Source organism: Mytilus galloprovincialis, chromosome 12 (genome assembly GCF_965363235.1).
Source record: "Mytilus galloprovincialis chromosome 12, xbMytGall1.hap1.1, whole genome shotgun sequence".
NCBI classification, from domain to species: domain Eukaryota; kingdom Metazoa; phylum Mollusca; class Bivalvia; order Mytilida; family Mytilidae; genus Mytilus; species Mytilus galloprovincialis.
The window spans coordinates 68215497-68238414 of NC_134849.1; the positions used below are offsets into that span (position 1 = coordinate 68215497).

Genomic DNA, 22918 nt, shown 5'->3' on the forward strand with positions numbered 1-22918 from the left:
TTGCCATATAATTGATTGTCTTTCTACGATTGATATCTTAGTAGATTTGTCAATAACTCGAATGGGTGCATGCCATGCATCAACTAGTAGTGCATGATTATCAAAATTACTAAAACTTTCCGAACGTATGCTGATGTATCAATCTTTTTATTCTTTTCCCCAGTATTGTTAGATTGTATTGGTTAAATTGTATATTGTTATAATCGCATATTGCCCCCGTGGGCCCATTAATTATGAATACAGTATTTTCTATGCTTTTCTTTGCAATGGCAGGGACGAAACCGTCACAATATAGATCAGTTAATTTTACGACAAATTGTGTAAACAATTCATGAATGCATGTGAATGAGTGAAATGGTACGCATTTGTGTGAAATAGAAGAAACCATGGGGACAGACAGAGGAATATGCGATTACAGAAGAATCTATTTTGTGGATCGGAAAGAAAAGACAAATCTGACCAGAGATAATTGTAGCAACATATGCAACAAGTAGAAAATATGAAGGAGTAGCATAGATATCAAATCTAAGTGAAACCGATTCATGTCAACTGGGAAAACATGCGACGATGTTGGAAAAGGAATGACAAAATTTATGGTTTTCAAAATTACACATATAGCAATAACCAAATGTAATAAAGCAACAGATAATTTATAGTAAAAATTATTATTTAATAATATGTGAACGTGTTTAATTTAATACGAATTCTAGTATACCAAAAAATCTCGCACATTTCACTTAAGTTCAATGACGTCTGAATCTCGTACGTTGTTTATGTGATTTTCACATTTAACATTATAGAAATACGATGGTGTGGTTTCAATGTCAACCAGTTTATTTTACGATATATATTTCCATAAAAGTAAGAACTGCCTACATCTCCACAATCAGAGACATACATGTATGTATATATGTCTCTGTCCACAATGCAGGTATTTCATAATCAATTCTTAGTAGCTTTATTGCAATGCCACGTACGAATATGAAATAGTCTCTGCTTTTACATAATAATATCACTTATAAATATGATTATGGAGATTAATACACTGATGATTATGCATAGTAGTAAACATATGATTATCAAGATTCTGTCAAAATGGATGACATAGAAAAGTTAGCATTTGAAATAAATATTCATCGTGAATTAATAGCTCATTAATAGAGCTATAGAGAGAAGATACATCCGTCGATTGGTTGTTGGATGCTTAACGTCCAGTGGCATATATTTCATGCATGTTCGGGACTACCGTCGATGATGAAATTTTCATTTTTAAAATCAAATCAATTCTTGAGTACAAGGTAACGACCGGAAAATTCCCAAATCCTCACGGTAAAAAATGGTGTCACTCTGACGGGTTATTTTGACAGAAAAATTGGGTACTAAAACGAGACTAAAACCGGATTGCATCAGTGATGTCGGAAATTTGTAAACAAATTCTTGCGACTTAAGATAAGAAAAAAGTATGCTCTCTAAAGTAGATCAAAGTACACTAGTTTAAATGTCACGACGACACGTGTTATCATAATTTCATGACCTCGAAATATAAAATAGGAAAACACCTTAGCTATGTCATAAATTTAAATAAAAACATTTACGTTTTGTTTATATACAAAGTAACATTCTCATGCTAATATAATATAGAAATTAACATGCAATTAATAAAATTAATTATAACTACCTCAAGGAGAACTCATTGCACGGGTGATTTCTGTAGATTATATTTCTTTGTTTACTTGTTAATGGTTTTTCCCGCTTTTAGGTAAAATACACTGATCTCCAAACAAATAATTTAAATGTTTACAAATGGAAATTTGTCACCTTGCCATTGAACAAGATAAAACAACCATAAGTAGTTCACCAACTAAATACACATGTCATACCGTCCCTGAAACACATATGTAGATCTATGGGATATCTACACAGTAATATATGTCAAATACCGCTTTAAACCACTTCGGACGGATGAAATGCATATAAATTTTCCTCCATATGCTATATATAACTCCGGCTATAAAATTGATGACAAAGCGAAACGAAAGCTTGTTATACACATATTGTGCGAAAACTAAATAGGAAAACACCTATCAAAATCTGAGTTTAAAATAAACCACATAAAATAATTTAAAAAAAACTGTCTACGGATAGTAATGACTTTTTATGTTAATAACTTTCGGTAAATATCTCTATCTAGGATCTAACTGAGGGTTTTGATTAAAATTATTTGTCCATCTGAAGGTCTCTTTATTGATGGATGAGATCTAAACCAATATTTAATTTATGTTTTTGTGTCTTTATAAAAGCACACGAAGCACACTTGTCTATCTATTAGTCGTTAAAGAGGGGAAGTATACATAGTTGTAAAAAAGTGTAGATATGCAATATAAGGGGTAAAACAAAGTGAATTAATTTGTGGGATACTAGTCTAAGAGTAAATAATTAAAGATTTGTGACATTAAAAGAAGTATAAACAAAGTGAGGACGTGCTATATATAAATATATATATATAAGTACGTCTGAGTCAGGGACAACTCTACAACAGATGTATCCATCGGATCGCCATCAATGATGGTGATACATGGCTGTGGACTCAGACGTACTTATAAATATAATTATTTTCTGTGACTGTATATTACATTAATTTGTAGGATCCTTTACTATAGATAATTTAGCTGATCTGTAACAATAACATCTTCATGCCTTATATATCATGTACTGTAGTACGCCGCTAGATTAAAACTGACGAGGAAAGGTAACACACGGCCAGCGAAAGCTCTTTTTTTGAGAGCCCAGGTGGTCGTGTGGTCTAGTGGGACGGCTGCAGTGCAGGCGATTTGGTGTCACGATATCACAGTAGCATGGGTTCGAATCCCGGCCAGGGAAGAACCAAACATTTGCGAAAGCAAATTTATAGATCTATCATTGTTTGGTTGATGTTTAGACGAGTTGTATATAATACATAATGTACACATCCATGTATCACCATCATTGATGGCGATCCGATGGATACATCTGTTGTAGAGTTGTCACTGACTCAGACGTACTTATAAATATAATTATTTTCTGTGACTGTATATTACATTAATTTGTAGGATCCTTTCCTATAGATAATTTAGCTGATCTGTAACAATAACATCTTCATGCCTTATAGATCATGTACTGTAGTACGCCGCTAGATTAAAAATGACGAGGAAAGGTAACACACGGCCAGTAAAAGCTCTTTTTTTTGAGAGCCCAGGTGGTCGTGTGGTCTAGCGGGACGGCTGCAGTGCATGCGATTTGGTGTCACGATATCACAGTAGCATGGGTTCGAATCCCGGCCAGGGAAGAACCAAAAATTTGCGAAAGCAAATTTATAGATTTTCGCAAATTTATAGATCTAACATTGTTTGGTTGATGTTTAGACGAGTTAAATATATCATGTATATAGGCGGTAAAATAAATATAATGTGGGATAAAGGGGTTTAAAAGTGGGATTCATGATATGGGATGTAAAAAAGTAGGGCTTTGGGATATAGAGGGTGAAGTTGACTGGAATGTAGGAACTTATGGTCATCATGTCATCAAACAAGCTTAAGATATGGGATATACCGGGTGGGAACACAGTGAGCATATAAAATATAGTGATAATGCAAAGTGGGTGTCAGAGGCGGATTTAGGGGGGCACAAAATGGTTGATTATATACACAATCACCGAAGCATTATTGACGAGGGATCCCTATTAGGCAGCCTGTGGGTCCCCTCTTATGAACAATTTCTGGATCCACGACGAATGTGGAATCACTGATTCAGTGAAAAAGAAGGATACATGCAATTGTAGAAAATGATGAAAAATTCAAAGAATGTAGAAATTGAGCTACAAATGAAATTTTAAACTATCTAGCTACCATGAAATATCATAAAGGGACATTAAAGGTACTATTTATATTAAAACGTAGTGTTTTTTGTTATGCATTTTCTTTTCTACATTGGCTAGAGGTATAGGGGGAGGGTTGAGATCTAAAAAAACATGTTAAACCTCGCCGAATTTTTGCGCCTGTCCCAAGTCAAGAGTATCTGGCATTTGTTAGTCTTTATGAATTTTAATTTTAGTTTCTTGTGTATAATTTGGAGTTTAGTATGACGTACATTATCACTGAACTAGTATATATATATCAAGCTGAAGGACGCCTCCGGGTGCGGGAGTTTCTTGCTGCATTGAAGACCTATAATGATGCCCTTCTGTTGTTGTCTGTTTTGTGGTCGGGTTGTTGTCTCTTTGACACATTCCCCATTTGCATTCTCAATTAAATTTCAATAATTTAATGTCTTAATAAGATCTGTCTATAATACGGTTGACTCTAGTTGTCTCGAACTTGGTTGACTTGAAGTTTCGGATGAGGCAAAGTTTTCCCGTGATCCTGAACCTTGTTCCAATTGTTCATGTATTTCGATCCAATATCAAACTTGCCAAGTTTTCAAAATGCTCATTGGGGTTTTACGTAAAAAAAGGTTAATCATTTGATTGACTGATTCGATTCACAAACAATCATTCTTATACAGGTACAATTGAAAATTTACTTATTTTTTAACCTTTAAATTGAAATCAAACAGACATAGAAAAAAACAATTTGCACGAGGTTCACATTATATGTATTTATATTTACGTTTATATTTATATATATATCGTGTTATGTGGCCGTCGGTTGTTTTCGTGGTCATCTCAATAGTTAATTAAATGGCGTCTAGACTAAGACGATAACAATCAAAACCAAGGAGTAAAACGAAAAGACATTTACACTGAGATTACCCTAGTTTTTGGTGGGGTTCGTGTTGCTTATTCTTTAGTTTTCTATGTTGTGTCATGTGTACTATTGTTTGTCTGTTTGTCTTTTCATCTTTAGCCATGGCGTTGTCAGTTTATTTTCGATTTATGAGTTTGACTGTCCCTCTGGTATCTTTCGTCCCTCTTTTACATCCACAGTTACAAATGATAAATAAGAAACAACAAGAACTCCATTAAAAAGCGGGAGTGAAATCAGGTCCGCCGGAAGGGAAAGCATTTCCTGCACCGTATACGGCACCCGTCGTGTTATTTCTTTGTTCAGTTCGGTAATAATGGAAGGTAATTATGACTGAGAAAGAACATAATATATAATTTCTGACACACTTTTGTAATACTGGCCAATCAGCTCATGATCGCGACCGTAAACTTTCTTGAGTGATGACCTTAATTTGATTGATTCATAGCCCTGTCTTAACAACTTTTGAGAAAGCAGTATTCCTCGTTAAACAAAATCGACGTACTTTGAGCTAGCTCTAGAGTAACATATCAATTGAGACACATATACTCCATATGCTGGTGCCGCTGGGATGTTGCTACACAGAAATGGAGGAAAGTTGACTATAGGAAAATTAAAATTAGCGCGTTTGTCATAAATTTTGGTATTTAACCTACCTTGTCATTTGGAGAAAAGGGTCTAAATATGAAGCAGATCTATCTGTGTTGCTAGTATCTTAAATTTCAAGTTCACTTGAATATATTAAATGTAAGTGATCAGTGAATATATTATTATTATTAAGAGACAGTACATCATCAGTATACCGAAAGGTGAAATTAAAAGATTGGGCTAATTTCTTTTCTCTCTTCTGTACAAGCCCTTGGATACATTCTGCTTCATAAGACTAAAAAAAAAAATCTGCAAGTAGAGGAGCGCAATTGGTACCCATTGGGATTCAAATAGTCTGTTGGAAGACAAAACCTCCAAATTCAACAAAAATGTTGTCAATTTAAAGTCAAGCATGGCAGTGATATCCTCTTCGGTATATTGGTTGCTTGACTCTGTATGATTTTCACAAAGTAAGCTTAATTTCTGCCCAAAACTAGATATTTAAAACGTCTAGTGCCCTTTTTATTAAAGAAACATAAACTGACGAGTTCTTTAAGTTGAGCTTTAAGTTTAGTACGTGGAATGGTACACTCAAAACGAAGCTGTATATCATCGAGCCAATTCCCTGTAAATTGTTTATTCTTATAATTTGGATAAATGTTTTACATTGTTATAAATCTAATATGAGAATTTGAGTCAAATTGGTGGACTTTAATTTGACAGCTAATGCCCTTTAAAACATCCAGAAAACATGAATGTCATCTATATTATTAGTGGGAGATATTATGGACATAATTGTGCAAATCGTGATACAAACATGAAATTTGGTATAACGGTTGACTAAATGATAATTAAAAAAAATCAGGTGCTGGCCATCAAAAATTTCCATTTTTTCAAGATGGCCACCGATCATTTTGCAAATGGCGTCATATCCAAATGGCTACATTTCGTAAATCATTGAAAGCTGTCTAATAGGTATAATTCAGTTCCCAAACCACGACAAAACAACAAATAAATGACTAAAAAAAGTTACTTCCGGTTCCAAAATGGCGACAAAAATTTTGAAAATGTATTTTTTTTTTTATTTCCATCAACTTAACGAGTGATATCACATTATTTTTTATGTTTACATGTCTAGTTTTGTTAGTTAGACAGGTTGGTTATCTTATATTTATCTGACAGTAGCCAATACAAAAAAAAACGTACAAGGAAGGACAGAACGGTAGCTTTTACAGTTGTTAACACAGCTTGATTTTTCCTTCGCATTTCAAGTTCCTGACAGGAGGATGTAACGGCAGCCGAAGAAGTCCTTTTTGGTTTCCAACTGTCATCGATTTTTTTCTTTCATCCAACCCCAGTGTTTATGACTTGGTACATGTACCTGTCGAATACATAAATCAGGCTGAGCTTAAACTAGTCCTCCTTGATATGCTTTTCTTTGAATGTGCTCCGAGAAAAAAACTCTTGTAGGCGGAATTGCATCACAATGCCGCTACTTTCTGGGTAACAATTTACATAGCGCCTCGTTAACAGCAAATGTTGATGTTGTTTCTGTCATACATGATGCAAACAAATGTTTCTATGATGTCATGTATATGTCTTTATACTTCAGCGAAGAGAAAAAAAACGTCCCTTACATCTGGAAATACTTCCCATGTCATCCAAACTGACCTATTCCCTTTTCCACGAAAATCCTATAAAGTATCACATCCACTGAATACATGAACGAAAGGAAGAGTAGCTACACGAGGACCAAGCGCATTTGATATGTCACGTACAGGAAGCAAGCCGAACATGGACAAACATTCGTGTATCTGCTTCTCCATGATTACAAGGGGTAGCTGAAAAGTATCCGTATTAGTCTTAAAAGAAGCAATTCTGTCGGCAAGAAACTTGAAAAATTTCGTTTCGTTGTCATCTTCACAGAGAAAACTAATCCAGTCCCCTGGTGTTCTACCAGAACCAACACCTTTCCGTTCAGCACAAGAACCTTGCTTTTGTCTTGTCACATCTAGCCTTTAAATTATACATTTAGTAAACATCACATACAATGTCTACTCTCGAATACTTATCGATGCAAGATTTTATGTAAGACAGTATGACATCATTTGCAAAATCATCAAATATTGTTGCCCAACAAGGTAGCCTGGAATAAATTATTGCTGCTCCACCAACGATAAATGCGTCAGAATTTAGATCAGCTTATCACAAAATGTTTCAAGTATACCATTTGCACCGATTTAATACCACTGTCTAAAGTGACATCGCGAAACAAAAACGGAGGAGCAGTTTGTTTTTTTATGGATAAAGAAATATTCCATGTCAATTTGTCTACTGTGACAAGAAATAAAAGTCTAGAAAAGATATCGCAATCACTTTTAAGGTTCTCTAGCTTTGTTTTTGACAACGACGCTTACAGTTTTATTTTACGGACATAATAGGAAGCTGTTCTTTTTGATCTGGTTATAAGAAACCGGTTCTCCTTCGTTTTGCATTTGCTTCAAACGATCTTCGCATTGTTTGCCTTTGATCTTTTTAAAGAAATCCTTTTGTGTTTTTGTAGTGTGTTCATTAAGGATGTACACCCCTGAGGAGCCAAAAATTTCTAGAATTAAACTTTTTTTCTTAACCTGATTTTTGGGTTTATAAGACTGTAACAAATTAATTGGTGAAGAAAAAATCATATGGTGGTGTACTTCTTTTTTTGCTACGGCCCTTTGAAAATGCCCAATTTTGATGATTTTCCCATTTTTCATCGATTTGTACCTATTTTTGGGCTATTATCATGAAAAAAATTACAGTTCCACAATTAAACTTTTTCTCATACTTTCTATAAAGATGAAGTGGGCCAATCTGAATAAATTTTACTTACAAAAACTATAAGTAGGTGTTACTATAAGAAAGTTTTATCATATTTTGACGCTTTTTTGTGTAAAATTTACCATGCTGTCAATTTTGTATTTTTGTGATTTTTCTCAGTTTTAAGAACAAAATGCATATTATTTCAACTTTTTTTTATATAAATGAATGAAAAAAGACATATCTAAGAAATTTGAAAAGACCAAAATGATATGGGATGTACATGATTGTTGTAAAATCATTTTTTGTATCCCTCACCCATTTTCTCAAAATTTTGGCTAAAAATACTGACTTGATTGGTCGTAAAATTTGAAAACTGGATTACGCGAAAACCATTCATTGTAAATACACAATTTTTTCACAGATTTATGTTTGCTTATAATATTTTTAAAATTCAGTGATATTTTCCACTTCTATCACATATTTTGGAAATAATTCAAGAACGAGATTTCAACAAGACTGAACGAGACTGAAAAGTCAGAAGAATGCATCCTTAAGTCGTTCCGTCTGTTATAGAATGCCTCAAACAAATAGATCTTTCAAAATTCATCTGATAGTCTACTTACTTCTGGTCCAGCTACCATTCATATGTCTAAAATAGATCTTCGGTTAAACCTATGACAACAACATCGCCCCTCACAATTGCATTATTCTGGGTTTCTTTGCCTGATCAATTGTACTATTAGAAAACTATTTGCTGGTCTTACGTACAGTGAAATTATCATTTTCAACTGTGGGTGATGTTAGAGAAGGGACGCCATATCTCGGAGAAGGTCGGTAACGATCGAGAATAATTTACACGATCAAGACTTAGATAAATACGGCATCATGCTTTATATGGACTATTTGTACAAAATCTGACTCGTGAAATGAGCATACTACCAAATTCACAAGAAGTTTTTATTTTACAATTGAACACAAGGAATTAAAATATGGTCGAGATGACTATATTTCCTTACACCAGTCTATCAAATCATTGAACGTCACAGAGTCATGACATGATTATAATTTCTGTGTTTAGCTTTCTTAAGCCGATATATACAGTTCAAGCAAAACACATACAGTTATCTGATGCGCGTGTCTAGTCCTAGGTACATTTGAACATACATACAAAGAATCTAGATCTGCCGTTTTAGGTTTTGCAGTATTGGTTTTAGTGAGGACACATGTCCATCCACTATTACGTGATATATCACCCAGAATTTTATAAGTCTTTTCAATGTGCAATCCACCTCAAATGAGGATAAACTTATCTTCTCTGTACAAATCAGGCCATTCCCACTGAATAGCGAACACCAAAAGTGGCTGATTGATGTTTCTCCAGCAATAACCACATTTTTCGCCTTATCGTATCCATCGAATACCTGATCATTGCAACTGAATGGGCTTGTTTTTTAAGCAGTGGCATCATAGATGTTACACTTACTTGAACAGCTCTACAAGAGCATCGATTTTTAGAGTAATGAGAAGAACTACGATTTTAACCAGTTTTGCCCTGGTAGTGCATAAAGATCGCTCTTTATGTCTATAAATAGTTTGCGCATGCGCAAAATTGTTAAATCATGTGTATCACAACCTTGAAAAATGTTATCAAATCAAATCATAAGATCATTGAAAATCCCAAAACATTAATTTTATAGTAAAAACATGTAGTTCAAATGTTTTTTTAATGAATTTTGATACATTTTCGCGCATGCGCAAACCCTGGATATGTCAAATATTTACTAGTAAATTTTTCACAGGTTAGGAAGGTAGCTACCAAAATTCAGATAGCTGTTTTTCACTAAAAGAAGGTAAAAGAAAGTTTCCAGAAAAAAATCACGATTTTCAGACTTTAAAAACAGCCATTTTAGAAAAAGGCCGTGGCCATCTTGAAAAAATGATTTTTTTTAATGTCCAGCAGTTGTTTCTTAAAAAGTATATAATAATGATGCTTTGTGGTAATTTCCATGCTTGTATCATCATTTGCACAATTTCCTCGATTTTGCCTGGTAATATATCCCACTACATTCTAAGAAAATGCATTCTACTTTGAAAAAAATTACGTATGAAATACTGTAAATCTTACCTAGGACTGTAACATTTCAGCCAAAACAGATCTGGTCAGATTTTATATATATATATGGCTTCACTTATCAGATGGTACACTTATAATGTTATATGTAACCCTTTGTTTAATAGGAAAAGCATAATAAATCAAATAAGTATACCTGTACATAATGTTGGTTTTATATAGTTGATATAGTTTTGCTCTGCTCTAAATATATTTAATTATCAGAATAAGATAGCTCATGTTATCACATAGCAACATTAAATATTCATTAAAGATAAGGTTTAAACAATATCGTATGACGTCTATACTAAAAAAAGGTCTTAAATGAAATTGCTTTTATATTGCAGACAGTAAAAAGAATAATCATAGACAAATAAATTTAAAAAATATGGAATAACAGAGTTCCAATGTCGCGTTTCACATACTTTATCTATCCGAGGACAATGACTATTTAAAAACCCAACTTTTTACAACCTTTCATTGAGACTGAAGGATCAGTTTTAATTCGATGATAATGGTTGTGTTTAGTTACAATGACTACTCACGAAGGTCTGACTTGCACGTTCGGTATGTTTTAATCTAAATAATAATTAAAAAAAAAACTAGTGATGCAATTTATCAACCACTTCGCAAGTTTTAAATACAATCTTTAAATACACTGGTCAAATATAGTTGACCTATTGCTTATAGTTTCTTAGAAACAGGCATAACCAAGGAAACTAAACATTGATCAAAGAACAATAAAATGAGGTCAAGGTCAAATGAACCATGCCAGACAGATGTATACATTACGATAAAGTCGAGAATTGGAAATGGGGAACGTGTCAACACCCCGACCAAAGAGCAGACGACAGCCGATGTTCACCAATAGGTTTTCAATGCAGCGAGAAATCAACAAATGTATGAAATATAGTTGACTTATAATTGCTTATAGTACATGTATCTAAAAATCCAACTAAGACACCAACAGAACCACGAAAACTTAACATTGGCCAACGAACCAGGAAAATGAGGTCAAGGTCAGATGATACCTACCAGGTAGACATAAACACCTTTCAATCATTCCATACAGCACATGTAGTTGACTTATTTCTTATATAGTTTTACTTTAAAAGAAAAACACAAAAACTTAACACTAAGCAATGAATCATGAAAACGAGGTCAAGGTCAAGTAAAACCTGAGAGACTGAAATGAACATTATAAAATATTTCTTGCCTGGGGTCCTGGCTAATCTTGTCAGTACGCGCACCTAGATATCGGGCAGGGATACCAGGCTAAAAATATTTCCACATATCAAACATAGTTGACTCATTGCATATAGGATGTATAGTATTAGGGGGAAAAAAGACAAAAACTGAAGAAATCATGAAAATAAAACAAATCAATCAATAATAATAATGATAATAATTAAAACTTTTGTGAAAACGATTTTATTAAATATATTCGTAAAAAAGATAAAGAACAAAAAATATAAAAATATACACACAGCTTATAAATTTGAAAGTACTACCTCTCTCTCCTAATTGTACACACATATGTGTGTAAACTATTATATTCAAAAGCAAGTAGTGAACACTAAAACATATATAGACTGCTACTAGTTGAGAATAAGTTGAGAGGCGCTTGCTTGTATGAGTATTTTTATTAATGCACCCTCTCTGAGATGATAAAATGAGAAGTAAAACAAGGCTATACATGTAACATATAAACGAAAAACGGCAAAATAAGAAGTAAGAAAATATAAGTATAAACATAAATATACATTACATTACACTTACAAGTTTTATTTATCATGAAATACTTTTTTAATGAATAAAACGAGTAAATGAGGTTACTAATGAATAGATATACATGTATGACTTCAATTCCGAGTAAAACCAAATTAGTTACTCAATACTGGTAACATAATTTTAAGAGGACCACAATGATTTATTGTCTTGCGTTTCTGGTGTCAGACCACCAATTACTCCCTCCTATTTAGAACGTATGTAAAAGTAGTCCTACTTTGACACAAAATAGTGCTTTTGATGTCATTGTTTACTTAAACTTACCAACAAATTTGCAGAAATGAAACTTTTGGTGAAAGGGAAATATATTTAGACCATTTTGAGCCAAAATTCACTTGTCTATGAGTTTGCATTACAAATTCAGGATTAATGCGCTACATAGTACACTAATTTAAGATTTCCAGAAAACCGGGAGTTATTTTGGTAGTACCTGTCTTTTCAAAATCAGAAATTTGTTACAAGACTTTAAACATTGGTTGAAAATTGGCATGTAGGAAGGTGATACATGTACAATTCAGGATATACCTGGTTTCCTTGAAGTTAAACTTAAGGTAAAATATTTAGAAAGCTGTGAAAATTGCAAAATTTGGTTGAACAGATAGGGATTTTTAATTGGTGGTCTGACACCTTCTTAGAAAAGAACCTATTTTTTTTAAATGTATGTAACAGTAGCCAAAATGTAGGCTGGTTGTTACCTTGCAACTTACAGGTTAATAAGTTAGAAGGACAGACAACCAGTCCATCCAAATAAATGCTAACATCATTTAAAACGAATTGTAAGAGGGTGATACATGTATGTGATGGAATGACATGTGAAGATTAGTGACATGTGAAGATCAGTGACATGTGAAGATTAGTGACATGTGAAGATTAGTGACATGTGAAGAAATAACATTGTGACCAATATTGAGACATATATTTGTGAACGGCAAGACACAAGCTAATAATAAGAAAAAGTTATGTTCTTAACATGTCACAAAATAAATATTTTTAAAGGAATGTAATTTATCTATAGGGTTCTTTATATACATTATGCACGTAACTTTCATCTAGAATTTCATTTTCAATTTAGAAGTTGTCTATTATCTGGACGTCTCTGCACTGGTAAAACATAGGTGGTGCTTGAGGGTTATTTGTGACATACACGACCTGTAAAAGAACGAAAATAAAACTTTAACTTATTGATTATAGAAAAAAAATAAAAATGTTCTATTTCATTTTGCTCAGGTTTTTTTTAATAATCTGTCGAATTGGAAACAATCACCGTGAGAAGGAGGGGGGGTCTTTCATGACTATTTTGTGTCATCTTTGTGTATGCATTACAATTGGGTCCAAAACAACTTTCTTGTGATAAATTTCCGAAATCCCGAATTGACTTTAAAAGCCTAACTCAATGCTATTGAATATTTAAACAAAGTGCTAACATCACATCAGTATGCACAAAATGGGGCACTTTATTGCCACGTGACCATACCGATAATATTACAGTGGAAAATGTTCAAATCTTATACAAAGGGCTACGTAGATTTATGACTATTAAACCGTTTTCGTGTAGCTAGCCTAGCTGCTACATAGATATTAATAGCAGCTAGGCTAGCTGCTCAGTCATAAATCTAGGTACATGTAGCACTACGTAGCCGCTACTATTATATTGAACGCAACCCTGTTATATTTCCATCAGAGGCAAAACAAATCGCAAAGTTAAGTGGGTCTCATTGGGGTCTAAGCGTGAAGCGGGATTGCCGATTTTTTGTAAGCGTGACACGGGAAAGTCAAATTATTGTGTCGTGAAAACGGGAAATGAGGTCTAGCGGGACCCGGGAATGGACAAAAAAAATGAGAATTACTTACGTACATAGTGTAAGCGGGATACGGGAATCTGACAAAACAGTAAGCGGGATCCGGGATCGGAACCCCCCAATGAGACTCCCAGTTAACAATATATTATTCTCGTTTTGTTCTTGAATAATACTAGCAGAGACATAATATAAGTTTGTTTATATGTCTCGTACTTTTGATAATTAAATCTTACATACCTGAAGTACAAGCGTCTGTTTTAGTCTGTAATAAAGGAGAGAGACAATTATCAATTGCTGTGTGCTCGTATGAAAAACTAAACTTCAAGTTAAAATCATTGGCCGGTCACCTGAGTATTAGTTACTGTAAGTTTCAGTGAAAAAACTATGTGAATTAAGTTTTTTTTATCCTACATTGAACTTTTGATATCGTCCCTGAATAGTTAGTTGGGTCGATGTAAACCATATTTTCAAAATTACGTCCATCGAGGTCCATAGTACATAAAGATGAGTCGGCAATTCTTTGGTATATCGTTGTTTAAAATGAAATCAAATACAAATGACCCAGGTATTGATATGCAGAGATGATAGTCTTACGTGTCATTGTAAAGCAAAATATTGTCCTATGAAATATTGTACCGTAAGACAATTTTTCATAACTATATTTCATGAAATATTGTCCTGCATAGGCGGATCCGTTGGGGGGGGGGGCTGAGAGACCCAGGTCCCTCCTTTCTTGGGAAAAATTTGGTTGATTATATAGGGAATCATTGAAGCATGACAGGAGCCCCCCGCCCCCTTTAGGAAAAGATCTGGATCCGCCACTGGTCCTCGTCTATGGAAAATCGTTGTTTAAAATGAAATCAAATACGACCCAGGTATTGATATGCAGAGATGATAGTCTTACGTGTCATTGTAAAGCAAAATATTGTCCTATGAAATATTTTACCGTAAGACAATTTTTCATAACTATATTTCATGAAATATTGTCCTGCATAGGCGGATCCAGGGGTGGGGTGGGGCTGAGGGACCCAGGTCCCTCCTTTCGTGGGAAAAATTTGGTTGATTATATAGGGAATCATTGAAGCATGACAGGAGCCCCCCCCCCCTTTAGGAAAAGATCTGGATCCGCCACTGGTCCTCGTCTATGGAAAATCGTTGTTTAAAATGAAATCAAATACGACCCAGGTATTGATATGCAGAGATGATAGTCTTACGTGTCATTGTAAAGCAAAATATTGTCCTATGAAATATTTTACCGTAAGACAATTTTTCATAACTATATTTCATGAAATATTGTCCTGCATAGGCGGATCCAGGGGTGGGGTGGGGCTGAGGGACCCAGGTCCCTCCTTTCGTGGGAAAAATTTGGTTGATTATATAGGGAATAATTGAAGCATGACAGGAGCGCCCCCCCCTTTAGGAAAAGATCTGGATCCGCCACTGGTCCTCGTCTATGGAAAATCGTTGTTTAAAATGAAATCAAATACGACCCAGGTATTGATATGCAGAGATGATAGTCTTACGTGTCACTGTAAAGCAAAATATTGTTCTATGAAATATTTTACCGTAAGACAATATTTCATAACTATTTTTCATTAAATATTGTCCTCATATGCGGATCCAGGGGGGGCTGAGGGGCCCGGGCCCCCCTTTCGTGGGAAAAATTTGGGTGATTATATAGGGAATCATTGAAGCATGACTGGAGCCCCCCCTCTTAGGTCAGACAGCGCCCTCCCCCCCCCCCCCCCTTAGGAAAAGTTCTGGATCCGCCACTGGTCCTCGTCTATGGACACATGTCAAATTTTCATAGTGAAATTTGGTCTGTATATAGACAGTATTTCACAGAAAAATACTGTGGAACTTTGTCTAGTTAAAGGCAGGTTATATTTCGTGTTAATTGAGACAATATTTCACAGATGAATACTATGAAACTTTGTCTCGTAAAGGGGAGGTTATGAACTTATATTCATATTAGAGAAGGTCTATAGGAATTTTTGTGTATATATTTACAAAATAAGTAATTGTCAGTACATTACTTATATGTGTACAATATAATGTAATACAATGAAACATACAATGGAGAGTTGTCTCATTGGCACTCATACCACATCTTCCTATATCTATTTGACAATTATTTATTCTATAATAAACCATTTGTAAAGTATCTATGCAAATTTGAAGCTCACTATTAGTAATAATATAAATTCCTTACTAAACAAAACCATTTTAGTTATAAATCTTAAAATGTGCTTGATACATGCTTGTGTACTGTTGTGTAAAAAATTCGATTAAAAAAGATTTTCAAAGCCAGTATTGATCAGTATTTCATAGTGAAGTATTGTCCAGAGGGAGGTGACAAAATTTCACAGACAGGGACAATATTTCATGGAGGACAATATTTTATGTTACATCATCACTGAGCGTGCCAGCGTCACTTCTAAGTATGCCTTCCATCCCATTGGGGTATAAATGTGCATTTATTCAATAAACATTATCAGTGTAAATATATTTATTTATAGTGCATTGGGAAACAAGTTATGCAACTTATATCAATACCTAAAAGTTTCTATTTTGCGGCTGCGAGTGCTGCCTTGTAGCTACATTAGCCTGCTCTTTGTCGAAATCTACAAGGGTGTCTTTAATGCGCAAGAGATATGGCTCTCTCTTAACACGGGTCAGCTATTTGTCGTCCCCTTCCGACGGACTATCATCGTTTCCTCAAGACCATACTCGTAAATGGTGTCAAGGGAGAGCCGAAAATTCAGTCCCTGAAATTTTCATCCCGGAACCGGAATCGAACCAGGAACCTTTGTGTTAGTAGTCCGATGCCGCACTAACCACTACACCATGGCTCTAAAAACATTATTTTACTAAGTCCTATGTAGAAGAATCGCGCGTCTGGTGTAAAAATATATAAGCCTGGCACTTATTTTATGGGATGAGGATGTAATCTGCCTTTGGGACAATAATAAGCTGTATACAGATGAAGAACTGTTCTACCAGGGGACAATTAAAAGAATTGTATAAAGATGAAGATATTACCTGTCAGAAGGGACAGTTATTGGAACGGTATAGAGATGGAGATTGGGTTCGTTGTTGTCCTTCACTACTGCCAGTGATTGAAACTTCTCTGTACCTTCTACCCCAATATTTACCCTAAACTCTCCCTGAAATTTAAATTTTGAAATAAGCATAATTATGATAAGTATGGTTCAATCATAGAGAAATATTGAATTACACGTCAGAGGTTTACCAAATGGACCTGTATCACTTAGATACACTGTTGGATTATTGGCGCTACGATTTTGCAGCGTGCATCAATTATGATGGGTGCATTGTGGGAAAGTCGTCTTATATGACATCGTGAGAAAGATTATTTTGTGATCGACCATTTGTAAGAAAAGTAAGTTTGATTTAAGTTATTATAGTAACTACTTTTGCGTTGAGGTTACCATATGTTAACGTTTCTAGTTTAGTGTTGTTGCTGTTGTTGTTAGTGCTACTCCTTTTTCGGAGGAGTTTGTTGTCATTTAGTGTCACTTGATGTGGTCTGTTCTACTGAAGTATTTTTGGTGGGTACTTATTCTTATGTACAATTGCAGTGCTTTAGAAAACATACAAGTTTTTTTAAATAGTGTATATAATCTCGTTGTGGGGTAAGTTTTAACAATGTTTTATTTTTCGAAACTTCACAAATGACAAATACAACATAGAATTATAGAGATTTGGAAACATGCAAAACTTTAAATGAATGTTTATTTGAATTTTCGTTTGGCGGTTTTAAATGCGTTCGTCTGATGAGACGATCTAAGCTGAGGATCTAACTTAAGCAAAGTTAACAATAATTTTGGATTAAAAAGTAAAATACAAAAAATACAAAAAAACAAGGAAAATTCGAAACAGAAATTCCCTTATCATAGGGCAATATCAAAAAAATTAATAGAAAACAACTACTATAGTATCATATTCCCGACTTGGTCCAGACTTGGTTCTACTTACAGGAGATTTCTGTATCCAGTGATTGAGATTCTTCTGGAAAGTTACGGTGGTATTCTGTCCTGCCCTGCAATGTTAGAAAAGGTATGCAACGAAAAGCAAATAATAACATGATAAATAATTTTCGTCAACTAACAGGCTCCGTTGAGGTTCTTATTGAAAAACACCATTCGAAAGATTTGAGTACAACTAATTGAAAATCAACTGGACAAGTTGACCACTAGTTCGTTTTCCAAAACCGATTAATAAGGTTTTGATTAATCATTTACCTGAAATATGTTGTCGCCTTGTGAAATTGAAAAGCCCAGATAGTACTGCAGTAGCTAGCGTAGTCCCCTCGATTGAATAAAATCAAGTGTTCGAGCCCCAACGGGCCAAACCAATTTTGAAACTGGCACTTGATGATTCTTTACAAAACACATGACATTAGCTGTGGTGTAGGACTGTGAGTGAAGACTAGTCGTCTCGAAATTAAACTAATATGTTCGGCCAGAAAGGGTGACATGCACCTCTGAAAAAGCACAATTAAAACGCGGTCCAGAATGTCGTTTTACGTACAATATAAAAAAAGAAGATGTGGTATGGTTGCCAATGAGACAACTATCCACTCAAGACCAAAATGACACAGACATTAACAACTATAGGTCACCGTACGGCCTTCAACAATGAGTAAAGCCCATACCGCATAGTCAGCTCCGATAAGAAAATGTAAAACAATTCAAACGAGAAAACTAACGGCCTTATTTATGTAAAAAAAAAATGAACGAAAAACAAATATGGAACACATAAACAAACGACAACCACTGAATTACAGGCTCCTGACTTGGGACAGGCACATACATAAATAATGGGACAGGGTTAAACATGTTAGCGGGATCCAAACCCTCACTCTAACCTGGGACAGTGGTATAACAGTACAACATAAGAAGGGTTCATAGTCATACCACATTAACATGTTCTTGTCCTGATACATCTCTTGCCACACAAAAGGAAAATGAAACTACTTGAATTAAAATAAACTACACGTGACCAGGTTTTTAATTACTTTATCATAGAATATATAACATTACCAGTGGCGGATCCAGGGGTCGGGGGGGGGGGTTCCGGGGGTTGGAACCCCCTTTTTTTGGACGATCAATGCATTGGAATGGGGACATGCCAGTGGTTGGAACCCCCCCTTTTTTTAAAATGGCTGGATCCGCCCCTGATTACTATTATAACTGTTTACGATTTACCTTAAAATTGCAGCATTCTTTGGTTCTGATGGGCGTCCGCCACAAGGAGGTTTCAACAAAATGCAATCTTTTGATGCTGTAAAAGTATTTTAGAAACACGGTTATTTGGACGTGTAAATACTCACAGACTTAATTAACAAAAGTCCAAAATACTCGGCCTTTATACATGTTACTATATTTTTGTTTTAATTGAGTGGTAGATATTAAGCCATCATTAAGATTGTTTGTTAGGAAACAACTTCTTAAGTTTAGTCGGTTAGACTATAGACTGACTAGTGACACAAGAGTACGAATCCTTGAGGAGACAATGTGGGATTTTTAAATAAGATAATGCTCTCCAGTAACAAACATAAACTCAACATAATACAACTGTAGTCTGAAATTTCTCTCAAATAATGTTCAGAAATACAAGTTATCAATATTCAAGATATTTACAAAGTTATATCGCACTAGTGGCACTATTATGACTCATAATATATGAGATTAAAACAGGTTTATTATTCAATGCATGATTTTTAAGTTGAAAATACAAGGATATGGTATATATGGGGTCGGGCCACTTAATATTTTTTCCGCAAACTCATAAATAAACCTAAATAAATGGAGAATGTGTTCATGGGACACAGATGATGCTTCGCTTGCATACGACCTTTATCACTGAAATATAAAACAAGAATATGTGGTATGATTCCAATGAGACAACTCTCCACAGGAGACCAAGTGACACAGAAATTAACAACTATAGGTCACCGTACTGCATTCAGCAATGAACCAAGACCATACCGCATAGTCAGCTATAAAAGGCCCCGAAATGACAAATGTAAAACAATTCTAACGAGAAAACCAACGGTCTTATTTATGTACTCGTTTGCTTCTGACTTACTGTAAGTCGTTTAACCCTTGATCATTATTGGTTGCAGTTTGTTCTCGTGTCCTCCTGTTACACTATGACTCAATACTATAGTTTAGAATTAAGCTCTAAAAAAGCTCTTGAACGTGCTTGTGGTGACAATCTCTTACACATTTACACAGTGCATTTAATTATCGTCCCCCGTTCAGAACGGATGGGGCTGCGATATATATAAAAGATATAAAGCTCATACAAAAGGGACACATTATTTAGCATTGTGTTTACTTTTGGTCTGTGGAAGTCCAGGCTACCATATTTCTATACTCCAGTCATCATAGAGTCCAGGGCAACTCTTAAACAAAATGTAATGTTATTTTCGTTGCTAACGATTTCATAGCAGCAATGAAGACATTTTCAATTTTCTTTTCTAATCCCACTCAAGACTACTTTCCTGTTTAAATAATTTAACCACACATACACACAAAATCATGTGAATTTATATGATTCATACAAACATATCAAATTAGTGGTTTGGTTGGGGTCCTTCATTTAGGGAGCTACCATTTGATTTTTAGGGGGGGGGGGGGGCTAGGATGAAAAATTTTGTCCTGCTTTTTTTTTTAATTGTAATCTCTGTCATGTCTGTCCTGCCTTTTTATTTTGTACTCTATTCGGTCCTGCCTTTTTTTTTTACTAGTTTATCCCGACTTTTTTTACACAAATTGTCATCCTGCCTTTTTTTTACCAAGTTGCTCATCCTGCCGGTTTTTTTTTACTCAACACTCCTGTCCTGCCTATTTTTTTTCAAATTTCATCCCTTCTATAAAAATCAAATGGTAGCTCCCTTATGAAGATATTTTTTTCTTTTTCTTCATACTATTTTTTTGCTCATTATTCTTTAACATCTTTAAATATCAACACCTTGTTATTATTAATTCTTTATTTTATTAGTCCCGTTTTTCTGTACTTAGACTATATAGCATATTGTTCACTATTCTCTATTTAAACCTCTGTCATCAGTGACCCTTACAAATGCAACACAATATACGACATATACTTAATAAGTAATAATCAGTTATAGTAATTGCTTAACTCATACACATTGTGCCTAGTTTGTGATTTATCAAAACAAATCCTGTAATTACAATTTACGTTTTATACTTGACTGGATGTTTAAAAATGGATATTTATAAATATACCAGGAAGAAAATCCCGCCAATAATTTTTTATTTACATAATCACATGACCACGAATACTAATGTTTGCCATGTATTTCACTCCAAGATTTGGAGTGCATGCGGGTACAAAGAATCGTAATAAGGCGCTGTTGCCTAGAGCTTCACCCAGGAACTTCACGAGTCTTCTTGTCATTAAAATGTGAAAAGTAAATATTAGAGTAAATTCCAGCTAATCTTACCTTGTGTATTAAGTCCGGTCATCGACCCTCTTTGAGTTGGACTTATGAGGCAGAGATGACATGACATCTGTGGAACCAGAAACAGCAGAAATGATAAGGAGCACAGAACCAAACTTCCCGGTATCGCCATGTTTAGTTGTATAACCAAATCACATGCCATGGTAAAAAATCATCACGTGTCTATACAAGTTATATAAACTGGGAAAAAAATATCGAGCACATGATTATGATGTGCATAAAAAGTTGTTGAGGACAATGGCAGACCATAGATTTCCATAGCAGTATTTGTATCGACGGACACATAAATTTAACTTGTTGCCGTAAAAAAAGGGGCCGGGATGCAAATAATAATTTAACTGTCCTGATCGGCAGTGGAAATGAATGATCTTATGAAGACAGGGTGAAAAATCAATTTAAAATAATCTGCTCATCCAACTTTGACGGTGAAAAATATCTTTAATAGCAGGTGCTCGTTGTTCCTTCCCTCGACGCTACATGACCATCCAGCTCTCCAACCCTAATTAAAAATCAAATGACCTTCCTCAAACTATACTCCGTTTCTGTGCCAGTGGTTCCAGGTCACACAGCGGGTGCAAATGTAATTTTGGAAAAAGAGTAAAATTAATGACTAGACCTTCGTACCGTTATACTGTTGACTTAAGGTGTAAATGATTGAAATGGTGCATATAGATTCTTGATATTTTTTATTTTTTGGGGGGACAAAATAACTGGTTTCAGCTTTACACATCTGTGAACTTTTAAGTTTTATTATGCAAAATTTGGCAGTGCCTTCATAATGAGTATATATCTCCTAGTGTGATCACATGTTTCTATAATCATGTATTTTCTGATAATTGTAATATAAATTACGAACGCCGGAATAATTCGGCTTTTACAGAGGGTTGCTTATACAATGTACTAAGAAGTTTTTGAACAAAAGTGTTCTTATGTTAAAGTTAAATTCATGTCTTTGGCAGTTTTACAGGAACCCTTACGAACTAATTGACTGTTATTGAATACATATGTGTATGGGATGAGAAAGTGGTGCACATGACCCCTCCCCTTCATATGACCCCCTCCCCTTCAAAAGCTGAAGTTGTATGATGTTGTCTTTTTTGGAGAAACATATAAGCACGTTGTCCGTCTGAATCATTCTCTCTTAAATACAACATAACAGGGATACACTCATGATTGTTAACCAAATACTTTAGAGCTGCTTCATGTCAACTGGTCACGTTGGGCATTTGAACTTACTTTACTTAGTACACACACAGATTATTAGCACACACAGAATATTAGCATACAATTTTTGTGCCTGTCCCAAGTCAGGAGCCTCTGGCCTTTGTTGGTCTTGTATTATTTTTAATTTTAGTTTCTTGTGTATAATTTGGAGTTTAGTATGGCGTTCATTATCACTGAACTAGTATATATATTTGTTTAGGGGCCAGCTGAAGGACTCCTCCGGGTGCGGGAATTTCTCGCTGTATTGACGACCTGTTGGTGGCCTTTGGCTGTTGTCTGCTCTATGGTCGGGTTGTTGTCTCTTTGACACATT

General features: G+C 34.8%; 2 protein-coding genes across 3 annotated transcripts in view; both read right to left on the reverse strand.

Moving 5' to 3' along the window:
* Positions 1–1907, reverse strand: part of LOC143054637 (potassium channel subfamily T member 2-like) — a 131884-nt gene extending 129977 nt beyond the window's left edge. The window contains exon 1 of the mRNA XM_076227651.1: positions 1679–1907. The gene's annotated coding sequence lies outside the window, so the exon portion shown is untranslated. The remainder of the gene's footprint in view (positions 1–1678) is intronic.
* An 11062-nt stretch (positions 1908–12969) lies between these two features.
* On the reverse strand, positions 12970–21524 carry LOC143054639 (uncharacterized). 2 transcript variants are annotated; one of them, XM_076227655.1, is made up of 6 exons: positions 21364–21524; positions 19097–19172; positions 17865–17928; positions 16908–17032; positions 14103–14127; positions 12970–13215 (listed from the first exon to the last, which is right to left on the reverse strand). In XM_076227655.1, exons 1-6 carry the CDS (start codon positions 21521–21523, stop codon positions 13135–13137), a joined length of 531 nt encoding a protein of 176 aa, XP_076083770.1. In that variant the 5' UTR covers position 21524; the 3' UTR covers positions 12970–13134. The 2 variants fall into 2 exon arrangements, with proteins under 2 accessions (XP_076083770.1, XP_076083772.1); XM_076227657.1 differs by lacking the exon at positions 14103–14127.
* Between the last annotated feature and the right edge of the window lie 1394 nt (positions 21525–22918).

Coding starts and splice junctions, on each gene's coding strand:
- LOC143054639 (XM_076227655.1), bottom strand. CDS start 21,523: ATGGCATGTGATTTGGTTATACAACTAAACATGGCGATACCGGGAAGT. Junction 17,929..19,096: donor AAGAATGCTGCAATTTTAAG/GTAAATCGTAAA, acceptor CTAACATTGCAG/GGCAGGACAGAATACCACCG. Junction 14,128..16,907: donor ATAACTGTCCCTTCTGACAG/GTAATATCTTCA, acceptor CCTTTATTACAG/ACTAAAACAGACGCTTGTAC.